The sequence below is a fragment of the Pezoporus wallicus genome, unplaced genomic scaffold (genome assembly GCF_028554395.1).
Source record: "Pezoporus wallicus isolate ANWC-B61680 ecotype Strahan unplaced genomic scaffold, APGP_CSIRO_Pwel_v1 contig_5485, whole genome shotgun sequence".
Classification (NCBI taxonomy): domain Eukaryota; kingdom Metazoa; phylum Chordata; class Aves; order Psittaciformes; family Psittacidae; genus Pezoporus; species Pezoporus wallicus.
This window is the reverse complement of record NW_026641550.1, coordinates 1,338,894-1,365,102: the sequence shown is the minus strand read 5'-3', so window position 1 is coordinate 1,365,102 and position 26,209 is coordinate 1,338,894. Positions and strand designations below refer to the sequence as shown.

At 42.3% G+C, this 26,209-nt stretch overlaps 1 protein-coding gene across 6 annotated transcripts in view; it reads left to right on the top strand.

The window, feature by feature from the left end:
* The window catches only part of NFATC1 (nuclear factor of activated T cells 1), a 116,633-nt gene that overhangs the window by 75,250 nt on the left and 15,174 nt on the right, over positions 1–26,209 (top strand). For 3 of the 6 annotated variants that reach the window (XM_057424226.1, XM_057424227.1, XM_057424229.1), the window contains exon 9: positions 9,119–9,805. In XM_057424226.1, the coding sequence (XP_057280209.1) occupies positions 9,119–9,805 (687 nt within the window). Of the gene's footprint in view, positions 1–9,118; positions 9,806–26,209 lie in introns of those variants that run through there. The other 3 variants (XM_057424228.1, XM_057424231.1, XM_057424232.1) reach the window with 3 other exon arrangements.

Below are 26,209 nucleotides of genomic sequence, written 5' to 3'. Positions count from 1 at the left end.
TTGGGGGTGGTTGGGGAAGCAAGGCCAAATTCAGTGCCTGGGTTGTGAAAGGGTCCTAACCAGTGGCATATGCAACATGACCACACCAGTGCCATGGCGGGCAGCATCTCGATGGTACCTTGCAGCTGGCCCGGGGAGCCAGAGGAAGGGACATGGGAGTCAGTAGGAGTGCATTACACCTTGTCCCTCCTTAGGTTAGGGCCATATTCCTGGGGCCATGTATGAGGGGACCAAGTGCAGCTGAGCCAGGCCTGAAGCCTTGGACCTGCTGGAAGTGCTTCCATCCAGCCCAGGGAGCTGCCAGGTTGCTGCAAAGCCTATGCAGATCAGGGCAGGCAAAAAGGAGAGATGATGGGTGAATGTTGGCCCCAAGGGATTTTATTTTACATGAAAATATGAATCACAGTTGCTAATTTTTACACTATGTGCTGTTATAGTTTATTTCATTTTGGCTGCTAGTTGGCTGATTGTTACTTTTGGCATCTGGCAGAATAACAAAAAGCAGGTGAGATTTTTGTCAGAGTCCTGTTTCCATATAAGAGGATCACAAAATTCATCATCACCAGGCGCATCAGCCCCTCTACTCCTTCCAGCCTCTACATGAGGTCTGTGGTGAAGCAGAGATGCGCATTACACTTTATAGCATCACAGCCTCATGTACTTCTTCTCCCAGTTGCTCAGTCCCCACTAGAACTGCCTATGCTTCATCTAGGTGACATCCCGTTTTGTCTGTCAGCCAGAGCCTAGCCAGCTGCATCTGACCTGCACATGCAAGCATCTTGATCTTTAGAGGTAAAACTGCCTCACTGTGTGGTGCTCCGTCTTCAACTGGAAGATCAAGAAGGAGCATTACCTGTGAGATGTCCTTGGAACAGGCAGGGGTGGACAAGCACTGTATAGAAAGGCCTGGCTGTGTCTGACCATCAGGCTCTGTCACACAGCAATGATCACCTGTAATAGCTAACTTCCAGTGCATAAAGTTGTCTTTTGGTGGTACCTCCCTTTTCAAATATTCCCCTTCAGATGGCAAAACCCAGCCTGTAGTTTAGGTCACCAAACTCCTCTGCATGAGCATTTTGAAGACTCCCTCCCTTGCTTGCCAGTGATTTCACATGCATATGTTAGCAAGCATGGGGCTTTAGGCTCTTCTAATTAGGTTAAAAGCCAAAGGTAGAACTTTTATGAGGGAGAACAGGGTTTAGGATTACATGAGCTGGATTACAGGAGATGCTTATTTTTGTTCTCCTCGAGTGGCTGATCACCATAATTAATGTAGCCCAGTGATTGATCCTAAAGGGGTCATGGTGGTGATGGCTGCTGGAGGCAAAATGTGTGGGTGAGGGTGTGTTTTTCTGGCTGTGGTAGGGTCTGCAACCATCACTGAAGACAAAGACCAAGTTAGAGCCAAGATGGCTGAGGTCAGCCATGTGCAGGCACCTCTCTGGAGAGGGTGGATCTGTGGGTAGGACTGGCACAGTAAGGATGCCTTCCTGCCAGTCCATCTTTGCCGAGCTTCCTACATGACTGCCAGGGATGAGTGATGTCAGGCCGCCCTTGTCTTGGTGCTTTGTGGGACCCCTGCCTGCAGCCCTCGCTTTCTTACTCTCCTCCCCTTGTTGGGAGAGCAGAAGTAATGCCAGCATTACTGGCAGTGTAATGTTGTGCTGCAACATCAAACAAGACCTCACCCCAGTGAATCTTAACATGTCTGACATAGAAAGCTTTGGTCAGTGCAGCCTGGGTGTTGTGCTCATTTAAACCTCCGAATCAAGGCAGCAGTGGAGCCGCTGTGGGAGCAGCAGTAGGGCAGCCCAAGCAGGCATACCACAGGACTTGATTTATCCTTTTCCACATTGCAGGATTTAGTAAGGTATTAAGATGAAAAATGAGTCGTGCCTTTTAAGAAATTTCTCCTCTTTTAGAAGAAAGCTAATGCTTTCTGTTGTGTTCTGTACTAGCAGAACCCAAATGCCCTCCACCTACCTTCCACTCCCCCTCAATTGGTTTAATAGTGTATGCACCAAGCTACCATGTATAATCTGCTGTCTGATAAATATGCATTGATTAACCTAATAGTTTAACAGCTGTTGAAAAGCATTTAGTAAATGAGTTGGATGGAAAGCACTTTCTAATCAGATAATGGCATTGTCCAAGATTATAGGCGCAAGGCTTCCATCTACCTGGAGGCTATTCTTGTATAAAACTGTGCATATGCATCTGATCCTATAAAAATATATACGCATAAACCCAAAGAGGGCAGGCAGGCATGTGTTAGGGGTAGTCCTCCTGATGAACAGTATCCATAAGCAGTGAGTGAGTTCAGATACTTCAGTAGATAAAAACTCCAATCGCACATCTGTACTGCCTGCAGCTTCTTGATAGCGTGAGGCTCCCTTTGTTACAGTCACCATGATCTGGTTTTACTAACTAAAAAGCAAAGTCTTGATAGTAGCTTGACCTTTAGAAAACATTTTGATTGAGTTGGTTCCTAAGGAAAAATACCCAGTCCACAGACAGCAACTGTAAAGGCCCCTGTAGTGACTGTCTCACAAGATGCCTGGGGTTGAGTGCCAGTCCCTTGTTGCTGAGATTGCCACTGCTGAAGATATGTTGGCAGGGCATTTCAGAGAGTCTTGCTCAGCCACTGCCACTCTTGTGTTGCAAAAAGGGGGATTATAGTTTCTAAAGGCAGCCAGCACATTGCCTCTCCCCAGCACCAGACTGCTCCAGAGTCAGAAGAACAAGGGGTGACGTTCTCACTCTGCTCAAGCCTGCTGGATCCAGATGATGCAGCCACAGTGGCCAGAATTTTGTCTTTTCACAAATCCAGAGTGTCTGAGCTGTACATGGAAATGTGTCCACGTCCCTCACTGTGTCTCCAGCCTTCCAGCAGTAGAGGTGTGGCAGCAGTTGGGATGACCTGTGCAGCATCTTCTGAAGGAACATCTGGTTTGTGGTGAAGAGGGTGTGTTGCCTGGCTCTAAACTGATGGGGCAGGATTTTTGAAGGCACAAACGGCATTTCAGAGCTCAGCTCAGTAATGGAGATTTTGCCACCTAACTCAGCCCTCTTTGAAAGTCTCATCCCAAATTCTTACCAATTATGAGACGTTTAGTCCAGAAGTTGAAGAAATGTGTGTGTGTGCCCGTGATGAAAAAGTAGTGTTTTGCTTTTCATATGCTAACCAAAATCTGTGTGCCAGTGCCAGGGAACTACATCATAGTCTCCACTTGAAAGGTGGCTATTTTGTTTGATAGATTCAATCAAACTTAAGGGTAAAATAAATATATTATAGTGCCATAAATGTCTGCATTGATAATACTACATGGAAATGGGAATTTGTTAGTTTAATGTTCATCGGGATAAACATCTGTTTAATTTATACAATTATATTTTCTCAGTTCACATGTTTTAATAGAAAAAAAAGTTTAAAAACCCATCTGGATTGCTGAAGTGTAAAAGCAAACAGACTTGTTAGAATTGTCAGAAATACGTATAATTTATGTTTAAGCACTTTCTGACTCCCTTTACTGAATGTGCATGATTTATTATTTTTCTTCAAGGTTTGATATATTAAGTTTTTACCTGCTAGAAAGGCTTTTCATTTAAATGTGGACTTGCAGAACTGCTTGGAATATTTCTCCCAGATTCAGACCCACACAGAAGGACCATTGTCTTCCCACCAGTGCCTCGGTATGATGTCATAACTCTGGTCTCTCTGAGTAAGAAGCTTTGATTTATAGCCAAGGCTGTTGCCAGTGTGTGGTTCTCAGAACTTTGTATTAAATTAGATGACATAATGACATGAGTCCAAAGTCTAAGAAGGCACCATCGAACCACTGAAAACCAGTCAGCACAGATTAAGTTGCTGATCAGACTAATTTAGAACGGTGAGCTCTGTCATACTTCAATATTCAGAATTGAGGACCATTTAAAATCATGTCAGCCAACCTAATGCATTGTGAAGTAACAAGTTTAAAATTTCACCATACAAACCAAACTTGCACTCATTTTTTTGCTTTTTATAGCAGGGATCTGTTCATCACAGTAGGGTCTCTTAAGTGAGTAACAATACTTTTCAGTCTGAATGTATATAAAAAACTCAACATTTTCTGTTTACAATTTCACAAATCCTGGCTTCATTGCCATTTATTATTAGCATTTATTATCCTCTCAGTGTATGGCAAAGTCAGCCACAATTTTTCATTTAGCCAGCTGAGAGCCTGCAAGACTGCGTGTTAGCACTATGGAACACCTTTGAGACAGAGTCATAGCATCTGCTTAGAATGGTTTGGGTTGGAAGTGTATTTGAAGATCATGCAGTTCCAATCCCTTGCCATGGCAACTTCCGCTAGACCAGGTTGCTCAAATCCCCGTCGGGCCTGGCCTTGGGCACTTCCAAGATGGGGCAGCCACAACTTCTCTGGGCAACCTGTGCCAGGTCCTCAACACCTTCGCAGGGAAGAATTTCTTCCTAATACCTGATCTAAATCTCCCCTCTGTCAACTTAAAGCCATTCCCCCTTGTCCTGCCCCTACCTGCCCTTGTAAAAAGCCCTCTCCAGATTTTTTGTAGGATCCCTTTAGGTACTGGAAGCTGCTCTAAGGTCTCCCCAGAGCCTTCTCTTCCTCAGGCTGAACAAGCACAGCACTCTCAGCCTGTCCCCATAGCAGAGGTGCTCCAGCCCTAAGAACATCTTCATGTTCCTTCTCTGGACTTGCTCAAGCCGGTCCGTGTGCCTCTTGAGTTGGGAACACCAGAGCTGAACTCAGTACTGTGGCGGGGAGAATCCCCTCCCTTGACCTGCTGGTCACGCTTCTTTTGATACAACTCAGGACACAGTTGGCTTTGTAGTCTGCGAGTGCGCACTGCTAGGTCATGTTGAGCTTCTCGTCAACCAGTTTCTGCTAGAAGTGCTTGTAGATTCTGAACTGCTGTAGGGCTTGCCAGTGTGTCCAGTCCAGGCCTGCTGTGTGACTAGGAGTGTCTCTTTCAGCTGGCAGATTTCTACTGGGTCATTTAAGATTTGAAGTATTTTAGCTGGAAGTTAGTAAGGCTAATGCTGTTCTCTGTTAAATATTAATCCTGAGAAAATGAACTGTACTCTTGTGTATCATGTCGCATTTCGCTGTGTGAAATACTTGTGCAAGTGAGCGATGGTAGGAATGTATATGTATTATGGCATCTAGCTTACACCGTGCCTCCGCAGGGATGCATTTGAGAACAAAACGCCTTTTTCTAGCTCAGGTGTGTAAAGATTTGACATTAATCAAGCATGAGTCAATAGGTAAGCAGTAACACTAGTCCACAACTGGCCAGAGATCAGCCCTCGCGGCTCTAGAAGAACTCACTGGGTTCCTGCCTAGGAGAAAATTGTGAAGCTAGGCATGTTAAGATTTGTGCTGCAGCTGTTCACCCCAGTGGAGGGTCTCAGCCCCCCAAAAGTCACTGAGACACAGGGTAGGGTGTGTAGCCTTATTACATGCAAGTATTTAAACTCGTTCGAGTAACACCATAGACACTGTGATTGTGAGTGGGTAGCCAGTGAGTATACAGGTACAGGTGATTCCTGCATTGGTTTTGGAAGGTGTGCCTTGAAATACCCACAGCTCCTGCCTTGGGCCTTTTGCAGTACTTTGCAAGGTGCAAGTAAACAGTTGCCCTTACACCAACTTTTGACACATTCAAAGTGACTTCAGAATGACCAGGGTGTCAGACCCACAGCTCAGTTGAGCTGAGTTTGGAAATTCAAACATTAACAGAGTTCTGGCCTTCTGTTGCTCCATTTGGTGAAGTTATGTAGGCTGGGGAGAAGCAGATACAGTATAAAGTGTCATAAATAAACTGTTGGTGTAAGGTAGCAATTTGTGGTACGTCTGTCCCCCACAAGTCAAGTAATGTAGTTACTCACGTGAAATACAGAAGTTGAGGTCTAGCCAGCAAGGGAAGTGTTAATGTCTTAGGTTTCTTCTGACATGCTCAGCTTTGCAGGTCTGATTCCACATCATCTGGGTCATTAGTGATCATTTCTCCAGAAAAAAAAAATAAATAAATAAATCCTGCAGTGCTTCCTTCTCCAAACCGGGGCCCTGTGAAGACACTTACACTTTTTTAGAGGGCCGTGAGTGGCTGCATCCCAGCTTGGTAAGATCCAAACATTCACTCTGCACAGTGTTAAATGTCTGTACTAATGCAAAGCACTGACAAATCAGATGCAAAGCCTTTCACCGTTTCACCATTAACGCTTCTTCTGTCTTTCAGTGTGGTGCCCATTCTAGTGACGAGATTAGCATGAAAACAAAATTTATAATAACTTAACAAGGGGAGACTTTTTTTACGGTGTTGAAAAAAAAAACGGTAAAAAAATGTAATGGAGACAATTCAGTTGAACAAGTTCAGACACCTGTAAGACTAAGTGCAGGTAGTGTCTGTCTATTTAAGGACAGCTTGTTTCCCATTATATGAAATAACCAGTGCTCAGGATTATCAGTTCAGAGCAATACAAGGAGACAATGTAAACAGTTGTCAAATAAAATGGAGGTCCCACTTAATCTCATACCCCTTCTTCCTGTTTCCTTCTCTGATAACCAGCCTACCATCAGCAGACAAGATACTGTGACTCACCCTGACTAGTCCTGTAATTAATGCCATTCTCTGTTTTCCCTATGAACTCTGAAGTTGTGGGCAGCCAGGAGTGTCCTGGGTTGCTTTCACCATCTCCAAGAGAGTTTTTGGACTAACAGGGCTGGAATAGTGTCCCCTCCGCCCATCAGTCCTTTGCCCAGTCCAGAACAGGACTTACTGGTTCTCTTCTGTTGGTTGCAGCAGGTATATTTCAGTGTAGCAATATATGAAAACAGATTCCCAGTGTTCAAGGCCACTAATCAGACCTCCAAATAGATCCCATGGCATTGCTTTTATAAAGAAAAAAAAAGTGACAAAAAGTGTCTGGTAAACCAAGTGGCAAAGATGTGCTGTAGAAGAGCTACAATGAAAAAACAGCCTGAGATGAGGAACCTGCTGTCTTTAAAGCTGCCAGCCTGCATGCCACCAGGGCTATAACCCTTCCCTAGGTTATAACAAGTCAGACAACTCCAAGGTTTATTGGAGTTGAATTGCCAGTGGTTGAGCTTGGAATTATTTAGCACAGGTGTTTCTATAACAGTGATATATTGGGAAAATTCAGTGTTCAACAACCATCATATTTCCAGCTGTGCTGTGGTTAGTGCTAGTACAGTGAACCTAATATAAAACATGTGAGAATATTTGCTAGTTCAGGAACTTGTTAAAGGTATTTTCTTACAATACCTGAACTGCTGTGTTTATCTAGGTGTGTTTCTTTGGTCTTGCATTTTCATAAATGGTGTGATATTGGTTTTACAAAGCTGTCACTGAACCTGGGATCTGCTTCTTTGCAACCAAGTGCATTAGTAGCCCTGCTAGCCAGTATGCAGCACATGAGCAGGTGAAAATAAGATTATGAGGAATCCAATGACAATCCATTATCCTTAGCACATTCGTCTTGAGCAGCACCTGTGCATCTGTTACATATATAGCCATATTTTTACTAGGGGTGCTAGAAATCTTGAAACAAGTGTTACAAGCATCTATATGTAAAAGAACATAAAAGGAGCAAAGTTAACAAGAGGCTGGGGGGACTGTAAAACAAGGGTAGTGAAGTGCATTCACCAGCAGCAAAATTTGTGAGTATTAAAAGAGGTTTTACATGTACACATGCACACACGTGCATTTTTAGGGGTTCAAAAAACTTGTACACGAACATAGTAAATGGCTGGAGAATGTATAAAGGTTTCTGTAAAACACACGAAAATAAAAATGCAGTTAAAAATGCTCATACAACATGGGTATGCTCTGAGCTGAGTTTTGCAGAGATGTTTCATTAATAACTTTGTGCCACAATGGGTCAGTTATTCTAATATTCTGACAGATACTCTTTGGTGTCATCATAGATTTCCAACAGCCCCTTCAAGCCACAGCTGTTCCTGTGGATCTCTTTTGGGGAAAGAAGATAAATGCCACTGTGCATCCATACTCAATTGTTGTATACATTAGAGTTGCATCTGGCTAACAAAAATACATCTACAGATTACAATTTTCCTGCAGGAGAAAATGGGTGCCTTTTACCTGTGCACTGAATATGATATAGGAGATGCAGCAAAGGCAACTCTGTCTGATTTGAGAGAGAAAGCCAATGTCTAAAAGACACTTTGACTTGAGGAGGGCTCTCTTCTCTGATTTGAGAAAGCATTTATTACCACTGTTACATTTGTTATGACTGAGTTGATGCTCATAGAGAGTCATTCTGTCCATGTGCTGGTGGTATTTAATGACATGGCATGACAGCTCAGTCAGAGCCTCTTTTGGGACAATGAGTAGAGCAAGCAGAGGTCTAGAATAGGAGTCAGTTTTTCGTGGTAGTCAGAGATTGAGTTAACATTTGTTAGGAGCCGGCGTTAGCATTTTGGATCCGACTTGGGATCACTGAGGGTTGGATGGAACTTATTGAATATTTTACACCCACTGGCTGGTTAGTAAGATTAAACACAATCATGTAAAACCTAAATAAATCAAATCCTGCTCTTTCAGAAATGCCCTCACAATTGAAAACTTCTTGTATATAGTAGTTTGTCTTGTATCTTTGCAATTTTACTTTCACTGAACTCTTCAGGCCCCATCTCCACCTTATTATTTTCCAGTTTACCGAACGTGCAGACATTTATCAAATGGGCCATCAGTAGCCGTAGAAATGCAGTAGTATATCCAAGTTAAAATTCTTGCTTTGATTACAACAAATCCATGGAGCCCTTGGGTCCAAAGCTTCTACTGAAGCACAGCTATTTGCAAATAGATTTTTATAGCACATTAGTGCTGGAGGAGAGTCCAAAGAAAATAGTCCTTTTCAATATTAGAACCAGCTGTGACTTTCTTGTGCTGATGACTCATTCATTTTTTTTTATAGGGTGGGAGAACTAGGCAAAAGACACACAGAGTCTTATTCAAGACGTTGTTTGTTTTGCAAAGGGTATCCTAGCCACAAGCCAACTTGATCATACCAATACACAACTCATGTTTATTTAAAACTTTTTTCTTTTAACAGTTCCAATTATAAAAACAGAACCCACAGATGACTATGAGCCTGCTCAAACCTGTGGACCAATGAACCAAGGCTTAAGCCCTCTCTCTAAACCATACTACAGCCAGCAGATCATGATGCCCCCTGATCCTGGTTCGTGCCTCGTGGCTGGCTTTGCCTCCTGTCAGCAGAGAAATGCCGTGATGTCACCCTCTCCCAACTCAAGCCCCAAGCTGCACGACCTTTCGTCCTCTCCCTACAAGTGCATCCCCAACTCAGGCCACAGTCACCTCGGACTTCAGCAGCCCGCTGGAGGTGTCCCCACCATACAGGAAGTGCCAAGGTCTATAGTTGTGCACCCAAGCTCCCCCGAGCAATCATCTCACATCATGCTGCAGCCGCAGGTGAGTCAACATCTGAGCAGTAGCTGTCCCCTTGGTTATCAACAAACACTCTATCCCAACAGTCCCTCTTCTCCAGTTCCATCTGTTACCCAAGAGCCAACCTATTTGCAGTCCTGCAGTCCAACTCACTCATCCATAATGGGTCAACAGCAGCAGCAACTGCCGAAGGTTCACAGAAATGAGTCTCCAACAACCCAACCACTGTCATTGCCAGAGTTGCATGAGGAAAGTAATCATAATTTGGCCCCTATTCCTGTAACGATCAAGCGAGAACCTGAGGAATTGGACCAGATGTACCTGGATGATGGTAAGTCTTCCACAGCATAGGCTTGCATTCAACCATGTTGCTATATCAGTGAGTTCCCTTAACCTCCTCCTTCTTTTGAATCCTGGTGGAAAAACATTCAATTAACAGCCTGGTGGAATGGTGCGGACTTTTGCTTGGATTGTCTCTGTATGGGAAAGGGCTCTTTAATTTCGTTTGTGATAATGAAACCATATTATCTGGGTATTAAATGCTGTTACCATAGAGCTAGCTGCATGACCAATAGCTGTGTTGCAATAATCTTAACCGTATGGTCTTGGCTTATGCCCATGCCAGTGACCTGTGGAACTGCAGTAAAAACATATTTAACATTGCCTCATCCATAAAGCAGTGAAATGTGTGATGTGCGAATCTGTTCATTGGAACTAAATGATAAACTGCTCTACTTCGGTTGAGAAGGTTCAAATTAAAAATGGAAGCACATCTTTCAGCGTAGCTTTTCAGTGTGCTGTGATTTGACATCAAGACGACTTTTTCTTCCATTCTTATTGTGGCCTTGCTGCCTTTTCTTTGCTTTTGTATGATTCTGTATGTATTCTACACGCACCACTGAAAAGTTAAAATGCTGTGATGAACTTGTCAGACTCTAGTTTCCAAAGATTTATTAGGCGAACATAATAAAAGGGATAATCTGGAATTTGATTATGTGACCTCACTGAACTGTGATTTAGCACTTGCGACTAAGTATCCCACTAGTATTCTGGACCTTCACCTTAATGCAGTACGTGTGGTCCCTTCCAATAACCGCATAACTTTATATAACCATACCATGCTGTTTGAAGAAGAAATGCCTTTGAAATGTCTGCATTGAAACTAATTGGTGCCAAGGAACATCTGAATGTGATTGTCTTTCAGGGAGGATTTAAAGACAATTCATAGCACTTTTTTTTTGAAAAAAAAGGACATTTAGTCATTCTATTTTAAACATCATGATACTCACTGAATCAGGATTACAAATGAATGTTTTGGAGCTTGAGTAGCAGCCTTTGCTTTTCAGCTCTGGGAAAATGATTTTTCTTAACAGAAGTTATTATTGGTTACATGATAGACAGGTCTAAGGAATGTTTTCTAATTAGAAGTTCAGTTAACTAAAGTTTTGCACAACATGTCTTTTGTGACAAGGTTTTCTTCATGTAGCATGCATTTTTACCACATATCTACGCCATAAGAGCAAGATTTCAACAAACCAAACAAGAAACATACACAAAACAAAACAAAAAGCCATGCCCAAACTTTGGTTTTGAGAGAAACCAGAAATTACCTATGGAAGAAAGAGAATACAGATAAAATCTAAACCTACTCTGTAGCTGTCTTTCTAGAAAAGCACAAGAAATGGGCAGTCTTTCTGCCTTACCTCTCCAAAATCCAGCAACCACTTCTCTGACAGCACTATGAAAGCTGCCTTTGGCTAGTCTCTGCTGGAGAGATGGGACTACAGCTCAGGGATGAAGGGTAAAGCTCCTCAGCCATTTTTACTTCAGGTTTCTCTTGGAGAAACAGAGGAACTTTTTTGCTACCATGTGGTCTGAAAGAGAGATTTTAGTTTTTTTTTCAGCAACGCTCATTCTCTCTGATGAAGCGTAGTCTTTACCTCATCTGTCTTCCATCCCTTCTTCTGGAAGCACACGCACACCAGTCCTCTGACAGGAAATCAGAAGTAGCTGTAGAAGTCACCATGTACATCTGCGCTGATACTGAAGATACCTTCAGCTAGCCGAATTCAGATACACTTCCCTTTAGCATCCTGCAGGCTATCAGAATGGTTCTGTGGCTGACCACAAAAAACTGTAGACCAAGAAAGAATTCATAGACATAACAGGCATAGCAATAATATATAATAGAAAAAAAACCAACTTAATGTAGTTCCAAAAATATTAAACACCAGCTGTTCCCTAAGGGCAATCAGATGTAACCAGAGGAAGTCCCTTTACTATGTCTAAACTGGTACTGAGTTTTGTCTCAGGGGTCACACTGATGGAGCATAACCTATGTGATCTGCCCTTCCTACCTGTGCCTTATCTCACTACCTGAAGAAAAGGTCATCTTGTCTTGCTGACAAAATGAAGCCCTTGTAGAAATTAAGACTGAACTAATCCTGTCTTATTTGTCTCAATGTTTGGGCAGTCATGAAAGAAAATACGTGTCAGAGGTGCTAAAGGCGGGAAGCATACCTTGTGGGACTTGTGCTGGCCAAGACCCTCTCTTCAAACCATGCAGAGCCCTGGCATGCCTCAGTCACACAATATGAAGCTATGAGTCAAGCTGGAAGCCCATTTAGGTCTATTCTGTATGCATTTCACAGAGGCAAACTTACCACCACCAGTTAAGGTGCATACGTTGGCTTCACATCACGTTTAATCTGATGTTGTAACTGCAGGCTCCCATGGAAAGGGTGGCCTTGATCCATCTTGCCCTTAGCCATGTGTTCTTTCTGCTTCCTTTGACTCATATCAGTTGATTATGGAGTAGCAGATCAGGCTAATGGAAAATTAACCTGCCCGAAATAGCAAAACCCACACAGTTTTCCACTGGGCCAGCTCATGGAACCTCATCCCCTGGGTCCAATAGCAGAGTCCAGCCCACGAGAGGGCCAAGAGGCTTGTTGCTGCAGGTCAGGGAGTGCAGTGGGACCCCTCTGGGTGGCAGCAGCCCACCCCTAGGCCTCAGTAAATGTGACTTGAAGCTACATCTGATATTATCTTATCCTCCCCAGTAACTATCTAATCAACCCATCCTTTCTCAGTAAAAAATACCCTTCTCACCTGTTAGTTATGGAAAGATGACATCTGGGCTGCCTCTCACAGTCTCAGAGGGCAGCTTGGACACTATGGTAACTGCCTGGGAACCACAAATAATTGCTCCTCGTGGATCTCCTGGTAGGTACTCTTCACCAAGATCTGCAATGAAAATTAAAAGCACTTCACATGTACCGTGCCTCTGTGCTGATGCCATTTTATTCAGACTTCTGGCCCTAACTGTGGAATAAGGGAGAATGGGTTTTGCAGAGTGGCTCATACCAAATGGGAGCAACTCATTTTACATGACTTTATTTTTATTAATTTTATTTAATTTTGTTGTATTTAATTTTATTTTATTTTAAATTTATTTATTTTATTTTATAGGAGCTTTTAAGCCATCACCGTTGTTTCTTGTTAGTATCATATCCATTTTTAAGTGTTTTCCTTGGAGGAGGAGTGGGTGGGGATATCTGTGCTTTATGGCCATATTCTGAAAAGCAGAATATTAAATCATACCCGTGAGTAAGGACAGTCAGTTTTTTGACTGCTGCTTTACCTCTTTATAATTTGTTATCTCACTGGTTCAGTTCTGATCCCTTCCTACAGCATGATTTAAACTTTTTTCAGTATTTTTATAACGTTTGCACCTGTGAACAATACGAAAGCCAGGAGAGGTCAAACGTACTTGACTGCTTTCCTTGCCTGCTACTTTACTTGCTACTATAAGTGTATCAATTCTTTCCCTCATCCCTCCCTAAAGTAATTTAAAAGTAATGAAATATTTTAATAACATTAGAAATTACATTCTCAAAGCATCACTCTGTTAAAAAAGTGTATCTATTTTCACTGTGTTATGTAGCTATTTAATACCTCCACTTTTGCCTGAAAGTAATACAGAGTTTGAGGTATAGACATTTAACATGTTTACTGGATTACCAGACAAATAAAATATCTAACTGGCTATGCCAGATTATGTTTGGTAACCACTTCGGTGAGGTTTGATTTATATATCTAATATATGTATAGCAATCTTGGACTAGGTATAACAGAAATTTTTTAGTTTCAGCTTATGGGATCAAAGCAACATTCATTCCTTTTGGTCTGGAGTATCTCCAAATATAGACCATCTATACTGCAGAATATAAATGGAAAAAAAGAGTCAGTGAATTTATATAAATATATATCCTATATATGACATTTTTCTGCTTCTGTAATGGTGGGCAGCTGAAGTGATATAAAGGAAGCACATGAAGAGCACATGAAGAGCACATTTTGGCACATAAGTTTTGGTCTTGGCAATCTTATTTTAAATCAAAATCTACAGTAGCCACCTGGGCTACTCATTAAATGTGCTGTCCATTTCAGTATGTGAACATATGAGTCAACTTGTAGAACATATTTAAAGTCACCCCATAAAGTGATACCTGATATATTATGGCTGCGCTGTTGATATTGAAAGGTACCTCGCTTGTATACCAGCACTCATTTCAAATAATTCTGAAATCAACCTCCTAACGTAGATTATGGCTGATTCCCTTTGCTGCTTTCACAGCAAGAGTTGATTAAAAGTGGTTGAAAGGTGAAAGTGATGCCTGATCTTGGTCCTCTGCAGAAGCCCATGGTCCTTTGCAGCAGGAACGGAGGTGTCTCCTGTCCTCCCTGCCAGAAGCTCTTGCTGGAGCACCTCGGCAGACAACACAAGGTCTAAGCATGTGTGTATGCCACCCCTGCCCTAGACAGTGAAGGTTACATGACATTCGTAGTTCAGATCTAACCTGGAGTAGTGTGGTGTGCTAGAGTATTGGAGCTCATAAAGGGACCTCTTCAGTACTAGTCCATGCAGTAATTGCTTTTAAGAGGAAACATTTTATTTGGGGATCAATAAGTCTAATGTACTGTACAATCCCTTTGAGGCGTGAAGTGGAACTAGCATTGCCCGGAAAGGATGGCCAGTTTGGGGAAGCTGTGAGCTGATAAGGACTCCCCCTGGTCCCTTGAACCAGTTGGCCTCTCAAGGGGATGTGAAAATTTTCCAGATTTGTATCGCACTTATGAACGTGCTCCTCTTTCCAGGCCTCTAACTAGGACTTGGGTCAAAAGCTGTGCCGGTCTGCTCTTAAACTAATCCGGCTTTTTTTTTTGTTGACCAGGGCAGCTCAGTTAATTTTTCCAAATATTAAATGCTTTTCTTAATGGTAGAAGAAACCCCAAGCCAGAAGCAGTGGAGTGTAAGTTCACACAGCTTTCAGGATGTTCAGGCAGCTGGGAACTGGCCAGGCTCACAACAGGAGATGCTGAAGGTGGCTAGAAATCACCTTCCTTATCCCCATTTCCCTTTCCTGGACCTAGTGTAGCCTGGGTGGAACACAGAACTGAGCTCCAAATCTTTTATTTCACCAGGATGGAGAGAGTTCAATTAGGCATGCTAATGCCAAGAAACATTTTTCAGGTTGTAACTGGCACTCCCATAAGCTATTAGATTTTCTACCTGCCACAAAATGACGCTCAGTTATGAAATTACTTCCTGCCGCGAGAAACATCAAAGAAAGTAGTTTTCATGAGAGATGAAAATGAAGCTGTTTCAAAAAAGCAAGGGGGAAACACATTGGTACCAACAGGAAAAAATGTATGACTTATGTTCTCAGCAGATGCGAACACACTCTCAGGTGTATTGTATATGCTGTGGCCCCATTTGTTATATTAATGCACAGAACTTTACAAAAGTAGTTCTTTATTGGAAAGCAAAGCAGCATCCTGGACGATTCTTTAATCAAGGTGTATTTGAGTACTGAAGTTGAAGATCTTGGCTTCTATAATCTTTGCCTGGGTTCAAAGCTTGGCTTTTGAGATGCAGTCCCAGCCGTATTGAAATCAGGAGCACACTCCCGTTGCTGGCAGCAGGGCCAGGGTTCCACCCACCATTGAAAAAACTGTTTTCCAGAACACCTTGAGTCCTGTGTTGGAGCCAGAACTGGAATAACAGTATCTGAAAGACAGATCTCTTGTCTGAAGGTTTGTATATTAATTCAACCTCCTCCTCTCCACATGGGTGCTTTCATAAAGGTCTCTATCCCGATCTTGACTTGATCAGATCTATAAATCTTTGTGTAGCAAGATGAAAATACATAGGCCATAAATGAAGGTATCTGATGTTTAGATACGTGGCTAACAGAAAGTATCAGAACCACATCATCATCTTCTTTAAAACAAGGAGTCTTTTGTTCTTGTGATTGTCTTTGCACAGCTGTGAGTTTTATAGCACTGTGCCAATGAATGCACTCATTGCGACTTTTATTTTACTCTGAAAAGGTAAATTGGGAGCATTAAGCCCCCAATAAGTATGTAAAAGTGGCAAAACCACAGGTGAAGTGTTACTGAAAGCTGCAGCCCTGCCAGCCATTTCATTTTAAACATGGCTCTTTTAAAAATAACTTTTGCAGTAAAAGCTGTAACTCGTGGATGTAATATGAGCTATTGCTAATGTCATTCCCATGAATTGCTTACAGTGTTGAACTGTTAGATGTCTGACAAGTCCATATATCTCCTATACAGTATATATGAAAGTTTTCTGCCTCTAAACCATATGTTCCTTTTTTTCGCTCCTCTATATTCTTCAAATACACGTGGTTTGGTGATATAGTTTATTTGAACAGGAACCATAGCAGACAGAATTATTCTTTTGCTGAAATGTATCCTTTTTCATACATCTCAGCTTCACGATTAAAGCAATTGGCTCTCAAGGCATTAAGTTTAGTCTGCTGCTGCCACAATTATGCCTTTGAAAACTCCTGAGTGCACTCGGTGATTTCTAGTAGTCCACATGTCATTAGAACAACACGCAGGTAGTCTGCAAAGTCCAGAAACACTGTCTACACTTCAGTCTGGCTTGGGAGAGCTTTTCCCTCCCTCTCTCTTGGCCAAGCCTCACAGCTCTGGGAGAAAACAAATAGCTTTCCTCATGGAAAGTTTTACTTAATCTGGCCTGGTGCCTGAGCCTAGACCCTCCTCGTCTCTAATGATGATTGAAAGTGTACATGCTACTGTGATAAAACATGCTGAGTCGTTAACATTTGGGGGTTGGGTTGTACACGATGAGTAAGGGAGGACTGAAGTAATGCATTCGAGTCAGACCTTTGGTGGACTCTCATGTCTGGATTGAGGGGTATCCTCTTACACAAAACCCACACCTTCAGGATCGGGTTTTGCTGTTTCTATCAGGTTTGCTGAATTGGGTTTCCTTGGAGGCCCACCAGAAGAAGGCCCCCAGGAGAGCAGCTGACCAAACTAGGTGTCACTCCTGGTTTTCTCCATTCCCATGTGTGCAGTTGCCCACAGAGCAGACTTGCCTGCTTCTTAGCTTGAGTACGCTATGAAATCTAGTAGTGAACTTTGCTCTCTTCTAGCATCAGCCCTTAGATTCCCAGGGAGGTCCTTGAGTCTCTCGCTTTCAAAGAAGTTTCCAGCCCCTTCAGAGAAGTCCTGAACGCCTCCATACTCATGTGGTGATGGGAGGCACTGGCAGAGGGAGCAGGAGGCTAGCCAAGTGATGGGAAAGCTGCAGAAATCAGCAGGCAGAACTTTGCGGTGTCTTGATACTCAAGAATATTTTTAGTGTTGAAAACCCAGTATTTGCTTGATGTGCATCTGCATGAGCACCTTCTCATTAAAACATTTTGAGTCATCAAGTGATCAGCTGAAGCCATGTTGCACCCTCTCTTTTCAGCTAAGAGCCATCTTCACATTGCAGCCTTGCTAGTGGCCATGCAGTTGGCAAGGGAAGAAGCTGCTTCTCACTCCCATGCCCTATTCACTCTCCTATTTCCATAGTAATGGCTGTTGGCTTTGCTGTTTCAAATGATAAAGGTTTTGTGGGTTATTTTCTGTAAGCTTTCCTTGGCGATCAGGGAAGAAGTTGCTGTATGTGAGCCTTGGTGGCATTTAGATCTGCTTTTAAGCCTGGAGAAGGGCCAGTGAAAATATGTGGCTTGCAGAAGCACAAGCTTCATGAGAAAGCTTTGTTCTAATGCGATTCATTTTAGGAACATGTTGTTTGAAACAATTCTGCTGAGCTGTGCAGTGTTAGCCAGTCAGGTGTGGCCTCATGGCTTGTGTATGGCTCCCGTGCTCTCATGTCCTGAGCCCATCCTGGCGAAACAACTGCTGGGGAAGTTGTTGTGGAAAAGCCCTCTTCTTCAGGAAGCAGAGCATCACACAGACCCCTGCTGCCGCTCGGCAGAGCAGGGCTGAAGCAAGCTGCCGGCTCAGCCCAGCAAACACATACGTGTCAGAGGAAGCACTCTCATGAGTAAACTCTCTGACTTCACGTACAGCGCTCTTGGCTAAGTGCTAGCAAGCTCTAGTGTTGCTTGATCTCAGAGACAAGAAGGGCCTGCCTCTGCTCCCACTTAAGTCAATAACACCGTTCCCTTTGGGTTCGTCGGGAACAGGACCACGCATATGGCTGGTAGTTAAAGTGCATAATAGCTGCATTCATTGAAATCTGGTTGCTGATAGGCAGAGAGGGAGCTTTTTCTAGCAGACTTCTCTGCAGCACAGTTGATTGTTTCATCTGTGTCTGCCGGACAACTGTGGGGCTCAGTCATGGGCCTGATAGCAGCTTGACCATCGTGTTGAGAATGGGCTGCTTGATAACCTGGCTCCTGGTCTTTCCTCCTCTCTGAGGAACTAACACTGATTGTAACCAAAGGGGGCACAGGCTTTCCACAACAGGCTTATCTCCAGGCTGGGAGGAAGCTTATGAAAAAAAGCAGACCCTTAAAATGTTCCCCTCCTCGTCTGTCACTGAAAATACCTGGAAACAATTGGTGAGTGAGAAATACAGTAGGAAAACCGTGGTCCTGTCCCTCACTGGCCAGCCTGGCTGGGTTTGTTTACAAACCAGAGAGCTGGACGAGCCCTCTGCCTGATTTTAGTCTTCTGCATTTTGAATACTTTGAAGCTTACTGCAGCACAAATACCAGAAAGTGGAGTAAGATGGTGCTGCAAGTGTATTGAAATTCCCAAACTGTACTGTCCCTGAGCACATGAATTGCAATATGTGCACTTGAACAGTCTTGAAAAGCGATGCCACAGGCTATCAAAGTTGATAATTAGTGGATCAAATTCTTTGGTCCTTACATAGTTACAGCTCATGTTATCCAAGTATGGTGTATGCACAAGAACATTTCTCACTTGCCTTTGCACAACCAAAGGATGATTTTTCTACTTAATTTTGTCCCTTCTGCAGCCATATGAGACTGCAAAAGACAAGATTTGACTCATTATGTCTGTGCTGTCCAGATTGCTCTTGATGTTAGATTTCTATGGGAGCTAGGGCTGAAGATTTGTTCCATTCATAACTCTTGTGATGCCTTTGGGGTTGCAGAACAGGTATTGCAGTAGGTATTACAAATCAATTTTGATACCCTGGGAGCAGCAGGCCATTCTTTTTCTAGTGCTTCAAGGAAAATACGTGTTTCATTGCCACCTCATAAGCAAAATCTTCCACAAATTACTTAGGAAGGAGAAAAAAAGAAAATAAATGCTATTTTATGTCAGAAGAGAAGCCTCCAAAAATACAAAACTAAAGAATATTTATTTTAATTTCTATTTCTATCCTGCGTATATGCAGTTCCATACACACATAAAGTATCCATGTGCATATATATGGGGTGGGCAAAAGTGATGTTAAGTCTCTTCTACTCATGAATGACTCAATGCTGCAGGTGCCTGTTGAGTAAAACCTTTTAGAAACATGAGGTCAGGAGGAGAAGCCCATCCTGAGGACCTTCTGTCGTGCACAGTTTCTGAACCGAAATGCCTGTTGCAGCTCTGAAACCTGGCTCCATGCTGCTGCATACCTCTGTGGTGCCGTTGTCACTGCTGCTATATCCTTCTCCAGCATCTGAGCTTTTGCTCTCCAGATTTTATTTTGAAAATCGAAGCAACTGGTAAAGATGATCTTTTTGCTATTAGTTGCCTTTTTTTTTTTCCCCTGTGATGGCTCTGCTCCACCATACTCTGGGCTGTGCTTGAACTCAGCTATTGACACAAGGACTTTCACCTCAGAGCATCTGCATGAGCCATTAGCAACTTCTCCAGGCATCTTCTTATAGTAATATGTCTCTAGGTCAGTAGTACTGGGAGGTTCAAATGTTCTTCTCAGTCTAAGACGACTATGTGTGAAATTGTCATATTGAAAGAGGTTAGGTGAGAAACTGGCCCTGATTTATTTTCAATTAAGCACGTTCTTGTTTGTTTTCTTTCTTGTGAAAAGTTTCCCGGACTCATTAACTGTTAACTGCTGCGCAAGACGATACAGAGAGCTGTCCCTTGGGCCCTAGCAGTCAAAGGCTAGAACTTCCTGAAGTTGCTAGAATTGATGCAGTGCAAATTCAGGGTTTGCAGAAAGCTGTAATGAGTGCATGCTCTGGCTCAATGTACCTCACCCAGGCACAGCACGAGGTCTCTTTGAAAGGGGGCCCTGGAAAGGCTGCCAGCAATGGAGGTGGCTGCTCTGCTTCAGTCCCTGAGTTCCTAGGTAACTTTGAAAGAGTTCTCAGGGATTTTTGCTTCTTTTTTCTTCCACATAAGGAGTATGTGACCTCACTGCAAAAGAAAAAGAAGCAGAAGTGATTCCTGGGCAGAAATTGCCATCAGCCACAGGCAGACTACACTTTCTGCATCAGCAGACAGCATGGCAGCAATATCTGCTTTGGAGGACTTCACAGGAATTCTCTCACTGTTTCCAGAAACCCAGGCTGGACCTTTACAGGCCAGACAATCACCACTACAGTCCATTTAAACCACAGACTCACAACTGGATATTCTGTGTCAGATCACCACTTGGCAGACCCTGCAAACCTCCATTGTTGCCAGGCAAACTGATGGTTTCTGCCCTATTCAGTATATAGCTAGAATTGTAAAGGTAAATGTGGCCATCTCCTTTGCAGATTTACACTTACCTTTTGCAGTCCAATATTCCAGATATTTCACAATATTTCAATGATAAACTAAAGTCCTAAAGAGGAACCAGCACTGCTGAAGTCAATGAAAGGTTTGCTCAAAGGAATGCTAATGTGAAAACACCTTCTTGCTCTATTTTAGTAGCTATCTTATAAGTCCAGAGCTGTCTGCAGCCCTCAGCTGAGCTGGTGCACAGTTGCTGGCAGAGTCGCATATGTGTGACAGGTCTCCAGGACCCCCAGCTGAAGCAGGGGCTCTGCATGGGGCTCCTCCCTGGCAAGGATTCAGCACAGTCAAGGAATCAGGGCACTCTGTGACAAGTGCAAACAAGTACATGTGTGTATATACATTTATTCTCTTTGGGAAACAACTAAAAAAAACTCAGAAGCTTTCTCATGATGCTGAGCATGGTTAGCAAGCATTTTGAAGTTTCAGACTGGCTGTGAAACTACCTGGTGGTGTACTTAAAGAAGGCTTGAGAAAAAGAGAAATGAGAGGAGGGTTAAATATAACAGACCCATTAAAAAAAAAAAAAAAAAAAGGACGAGCAGAGGTGAATTTTGGAAGAAGAGGGGTGAGTGTGGGTGTGAGAGAGAGGAGTTTGTCTAAAACTGAAATGGTAGAAATGAGTAGTAATAGCCTAGGATTTGACTGCCATAGCAAAGGGTATCTAAAGAATATCTCACTTTGTCCCACCCTCATTTACATGTAGAGTAAAATGAGAGGGAATGGTGGAATGAGCAGTGCACTCATTAAACTTACAAATATCTGAGGAGAGAGTATATCTGGGGAGTAAGCTCAAGCCAGAGGAGCCCATCTATCTGATGGGCAGCGAGATGGATGCATTGAGTGGAGATAGGAGGTTTCGGTGGTCCAGGTCCACTAGGCAGAATCCTCAACCCAGGGAGTTATTTCCATGCTCTATTGCCAGGCTTTCTAAGGAGCAAGGAAGGGGCTTCAGTGCTACCACTGGGTGGAGAAAGCTCCAACAGGGAGCCCAAAACCCCTTCAGAAATATGGTAGCAAAGAAGGGGTGGGAAGTTCTCTTTGAGTAAATATAGTCACATCAGCTGAACGTGGTGTGCAGTCTCCAAATGAGACTTCTCTTGCAGGTTAATGGGGCATTTAATAAAAAATCATAAAAATCAGAAAATATTATCCATTGATTCTTCCCCAGTTAGAAAAAAACACTGCTAGAAGGAGTAGAAGTGGTAAGACGTTGACATGGCAGAGGAGGATTTGTAAAAGCTCATTTTCAAGGCTACACGATTGAAGAGTAAAACAGGAAATCCCCTTACTTTGCAACTTTTAAAAGATGGCATTCAAATACATTAGGATATGATCCAAATGCCACGAGAAAAATTTTCCTTCAACTTCGATGGATGTTCTAAAACAGGATGTGTTAAATCAGGGGAAATAATAACAGTCACAAGTAAATTAACAGACGATTCACAACACGTTATGAATCACTGTATTAAAGAATCAATTAGAGTCAGCTATTTAAATAAAGGCAGAGTAGTAGCAAAAAAAAAAAAAAAAGTGAACTAGAAAAGATCAGCACATCTGCTGAAGTTTCCAAAGCTATATTTAATATTAACTTGGGAAAAGCACCTGGACTGAATGGTGTCTCATCAAAAATTTGTAAGTGTTTCCAGACCAACATCACTCAGATACTTTTTAAAAAAAAATCATCTGCTCAAATAAAAGAGCAAATTCCTCTCTAAACCCTTCCCTACCACTGAATTTTATTATGGGGAATATTACCATCTTCAACCAGAGAAGCAACAAAAGGCAAATATTTCTGTATGATCCAGGTTTTTGTTGACTGTTAAGATCTAGTACCAGAGTCTCTGCCCTGCTGGCTGCTGCACACAAGCTGTACCTTCTGCCCCAGTGAACTAGTGTGCTGGAACAGGGCCTGCCTTTGTCTAACAGTACAATTAGCTAACAGTGGGGTAGAATTTATCATTATAAAGAATATTTTGGATTCAAGCACTCAGCACAGAGGAGAGTATGAAAAGAAAGCAGACTTCTGGTAGAGATGCCAGATTTCCTTCCAAGAAATCTGCAAATGGATGGATCATTTCTTTGGTTGTTAGGTGAATATTCAGGGGAAACAAAAAAAAAAAGAAAAGAAAATCTGCTTTTGAAATTTGAAACCAATTTACTGTTATTTTATTTTAGTCAGGAAGGTGATGAGAGACAGGATTGCCTGTGTCTGATTGTGTGAGTCATGACCCTAAGAGCATTTGGTCAGGCATCTAGAGATCAGCCAACCATATACCTGATGTTTCATTTGCTATATTTATAGTTTCTCTGATGATGAAATCTGGATTTCTGCAACAACCAACATAATTTCTCTGCCGTCATTTAAGACCTTGTTTGAGGAAGGAGCTGGCAGATGCTTGTGACGCCAAATGAGGCTCTATCATGCTTTCTGTTGTGCACGGTCCCCTGAGCGATGGGGGCCACTGCCTTTCTGTGCCTGTTTCCTGAAAAATGTCACTGTTCAGAAAGTTGTCTGAAGCCAGATTCAAATTTCGTATGAAAAACATTAATTGAGGGGAAGCACCACTGCAGGGGGAAAACCCCATACCTTGACACACTAGGATGATTGCAAGAATTCTTTAAGATGTCTAAAAGGAGATGTTTCTCATAACATGGAAAAGGCATTTAGATTTTACATTGCTGCTGCAAAATGAAAATTTTAAAGTGGGAGAATTTACCTTTGGTTATTTCTGATAGAGACGAGAGTAAGTCATCATAAATCCATGTAGAGGTATTGCAGCTGCACTGATTTCTACCTGTTCAGACCCTAAATCCACTATTTAAGAATGAATGTACTAGCTGCAGGGACAGTTCTTCTAGCTACATCCTTATTTGAGGTAACCCCACTTTTAAGTACAAACAGACATTCTGTGTATCTTTTTCCCTTTACAGACTTTTATTTATATTCTGTATCTGTATCTCACATGCCAATGGAAATCAGAAAAGGAAATTAATTCGTATGACTGGACTTCATAAATTTCATGATTTACCAGTAATGAAATCCTGGTTTGCAGGATGAGAAATAATAGGGCTTTTCCAAAATATCTTAATCCTTGGCTATGATTAGTGGCATAAAATGAACCATTCTTTCCTATGTGTCTAAAGTCCAAATTGTGCTCCATGTAGCTATGTGATATTCTTTCCAGTCCCATGTCAATAAATAATTGCAGTGCTGCTCTTTAGTCTGTCTCTGACCTTCGCTATGCTTGCCTTTCTTGAACAAAAGCTAAGAATTGTGACAGTTGATCTCCTTTTGTGATCTTATCTAGCCTGGTGTGAAAGGAAAGTTTATTAATCCTACTCCCAAATTCCTTAACCAGTTTACCATAAATGTACTACTCTATAAGCATATGTAATACAGCACAGCCATAACAGTGCTTAAAACAGGATTAGGCAATACCTCCAATTTTCCAGCTACTCCTACTTTTGCAGAAATGCAAATTCACTTTCTTTCTATTGTCAAGGGTCATCTTTTTATAAAACCAAAGTATTTTAACTAGTTCAGGTTTTATGAGTTTAGGCTAGAATATTATCTAGTCTGTCTAAACTTGGCCGCTTTGCATAATTATAGGTGTTATTACCTGAGCACAAACCGAAGATGATTTGAGTTTTAAGGAGCCTCTTTTGGAGATGGGAAGAACCAAATAGCTTAACATCATCTTGTTTTAACAATTAAGAATTGTCAGCTGGCCTGTGTACGCAAGCAAAGGAAGGACTTCTAGGCCTAGAGAAATGGTTTAGGATCTAGAAAAGAAAAACCATATGCTACTAAAACCCTGTGTATGGTTTTCCACTATTCCCTAGAAAGCGGATAGGGCTCTAGGATCAAACTGTACCCACACACCATATGCATTAAAGCAAACACATTGAAGTAAACACATAAGTGTTATTGACCTCTTTGAGTGGTAGGAATCAAGTATGTCTGCTGACATCAGAGAGACTGTGCATGCTTCAAAATTCAGGCAAAATAAGAGAACAGATCTACTTGTCTTTTTTGCATGTCAGCATTAAAACATTTCAAATAATCTTTAGGGAATGAGCAAAATAGGGTGTTTACAACACAGTGACTGATTCTTTCCTGCCAAGCCATCATACCCTGTAACTTTTGCATGTGTAGACCACCTTTAAATATCTGCCTGATACTGAATAAGGAGTTGATGCAAAGCCCATTGAAGCAAATAAGAATTCTTCTGTTGTCTTCTGTGCTCCTTGGATTAGGCTCCAGTTTACTATCATATGAGAACCTATCACCTAATTTTCTTTTAAAAAGTCCTATGTTAAAAAAAATGCATGAAAATGTATAATACTGGATGAAAATTTAAGGGCCTAAAGGTTGATGCAGACACAAGTTATCGTTCCCAGAGTAACTGCAAAAGATTATGTTACATTAATATGTGAAGGTTAATGGCACATGCAATAATCTAAAATACTGTCTGTATTGCATATGTCAGTGACTGACATATGCAATATGCACAGCGTGACTGACTTGCAGGGTTTTAAGATGTTGTTTGGATGTGCTGATATATAGAGTAATGTTTGTGTTGGTTACAAGGCCTAGGCCAAAGTGATCTCAAGAAGCCCTACTTTCTATTGAATAGTGTATAAGTATATTTTGGGTCAATGCACCACTGTACCTGTTTCTGCCCCCCTTTATACCAGTTGGAAAGAGAAATTTCTCCAAGTAGTTGTCGTACAGGTGTGTAAGGTCCCTTTCTGCCATTTTGGGGGTTTCTTGAGTTGCTGTACTTTTTCCTGTGGTCTGTAACAAGACAATGGTAACATGGCACCATGCATTCTTCATGGAAAATGGGATAATTTCAACAATTTTCCATTTTCTGCACCGTTTTTTCTCTGAAGCTGGGGGCCTTCTCTCTGTGTGCAGTTTTCTATTGCAATTCTCCATAGATAGCCATGACAAAGAGAAAGCATGAAAGCTTCTAGGGCAGAACATTCATCCTCACTTATCTGGCCCTTGGAGACATTAGCTAATCGAGCCACGATACTTCATACAATAGGACAAGTGCTATAAAGCTATGTCTGTTATCCCAGCCAACGTGGACACTTATCATTCCCATGGCCATTTTATAGTACTTGTTTTCTTCTGACAACAACATCCACAGCCTATGGTGCTATCGACTCCAACAATGAATCTGATGCTGGCTCTCTGTGTTATCGGCTCCCTAATAACTGTCTTTTCTTTTTTCCTTTTTTTTTTTTTTTTTGTCTTTCCCACCCCATTTGTGAGAATTTGTCCCCTGGAGCTCTTCTCTATCAGGCCCCTGCAGCTGCTGTTATTTTAGATATGGCAGGAAGTAGGTACCGGAAAACAGCGAGAGCTCACAGCGCTCAGAAAAATCTAGAAATTCCTCTGATTTACCACAGGCTCTGGCTCCAATCAAAGTCGGTTGCAAAAAGGGAAAAAAAGAAGGGGGGGGGGGGGGGGGGGGGTGTGGTGCTGGCAAGGTGAAAGGCCCTAGCAGACAACTGTGTCTGGGCTGTGTGTGTCAGGAAGGAGAGTTTCAGCCATCACCTCCTGCAGAGTACTGGAGAGATGCTCCAAGCGTTCATGCCATCGGTGCAGCAGAGCTGGGGCTGGCACCCTTCCTCACCAGTTAGAAAACCCCCTCTCGCTTCC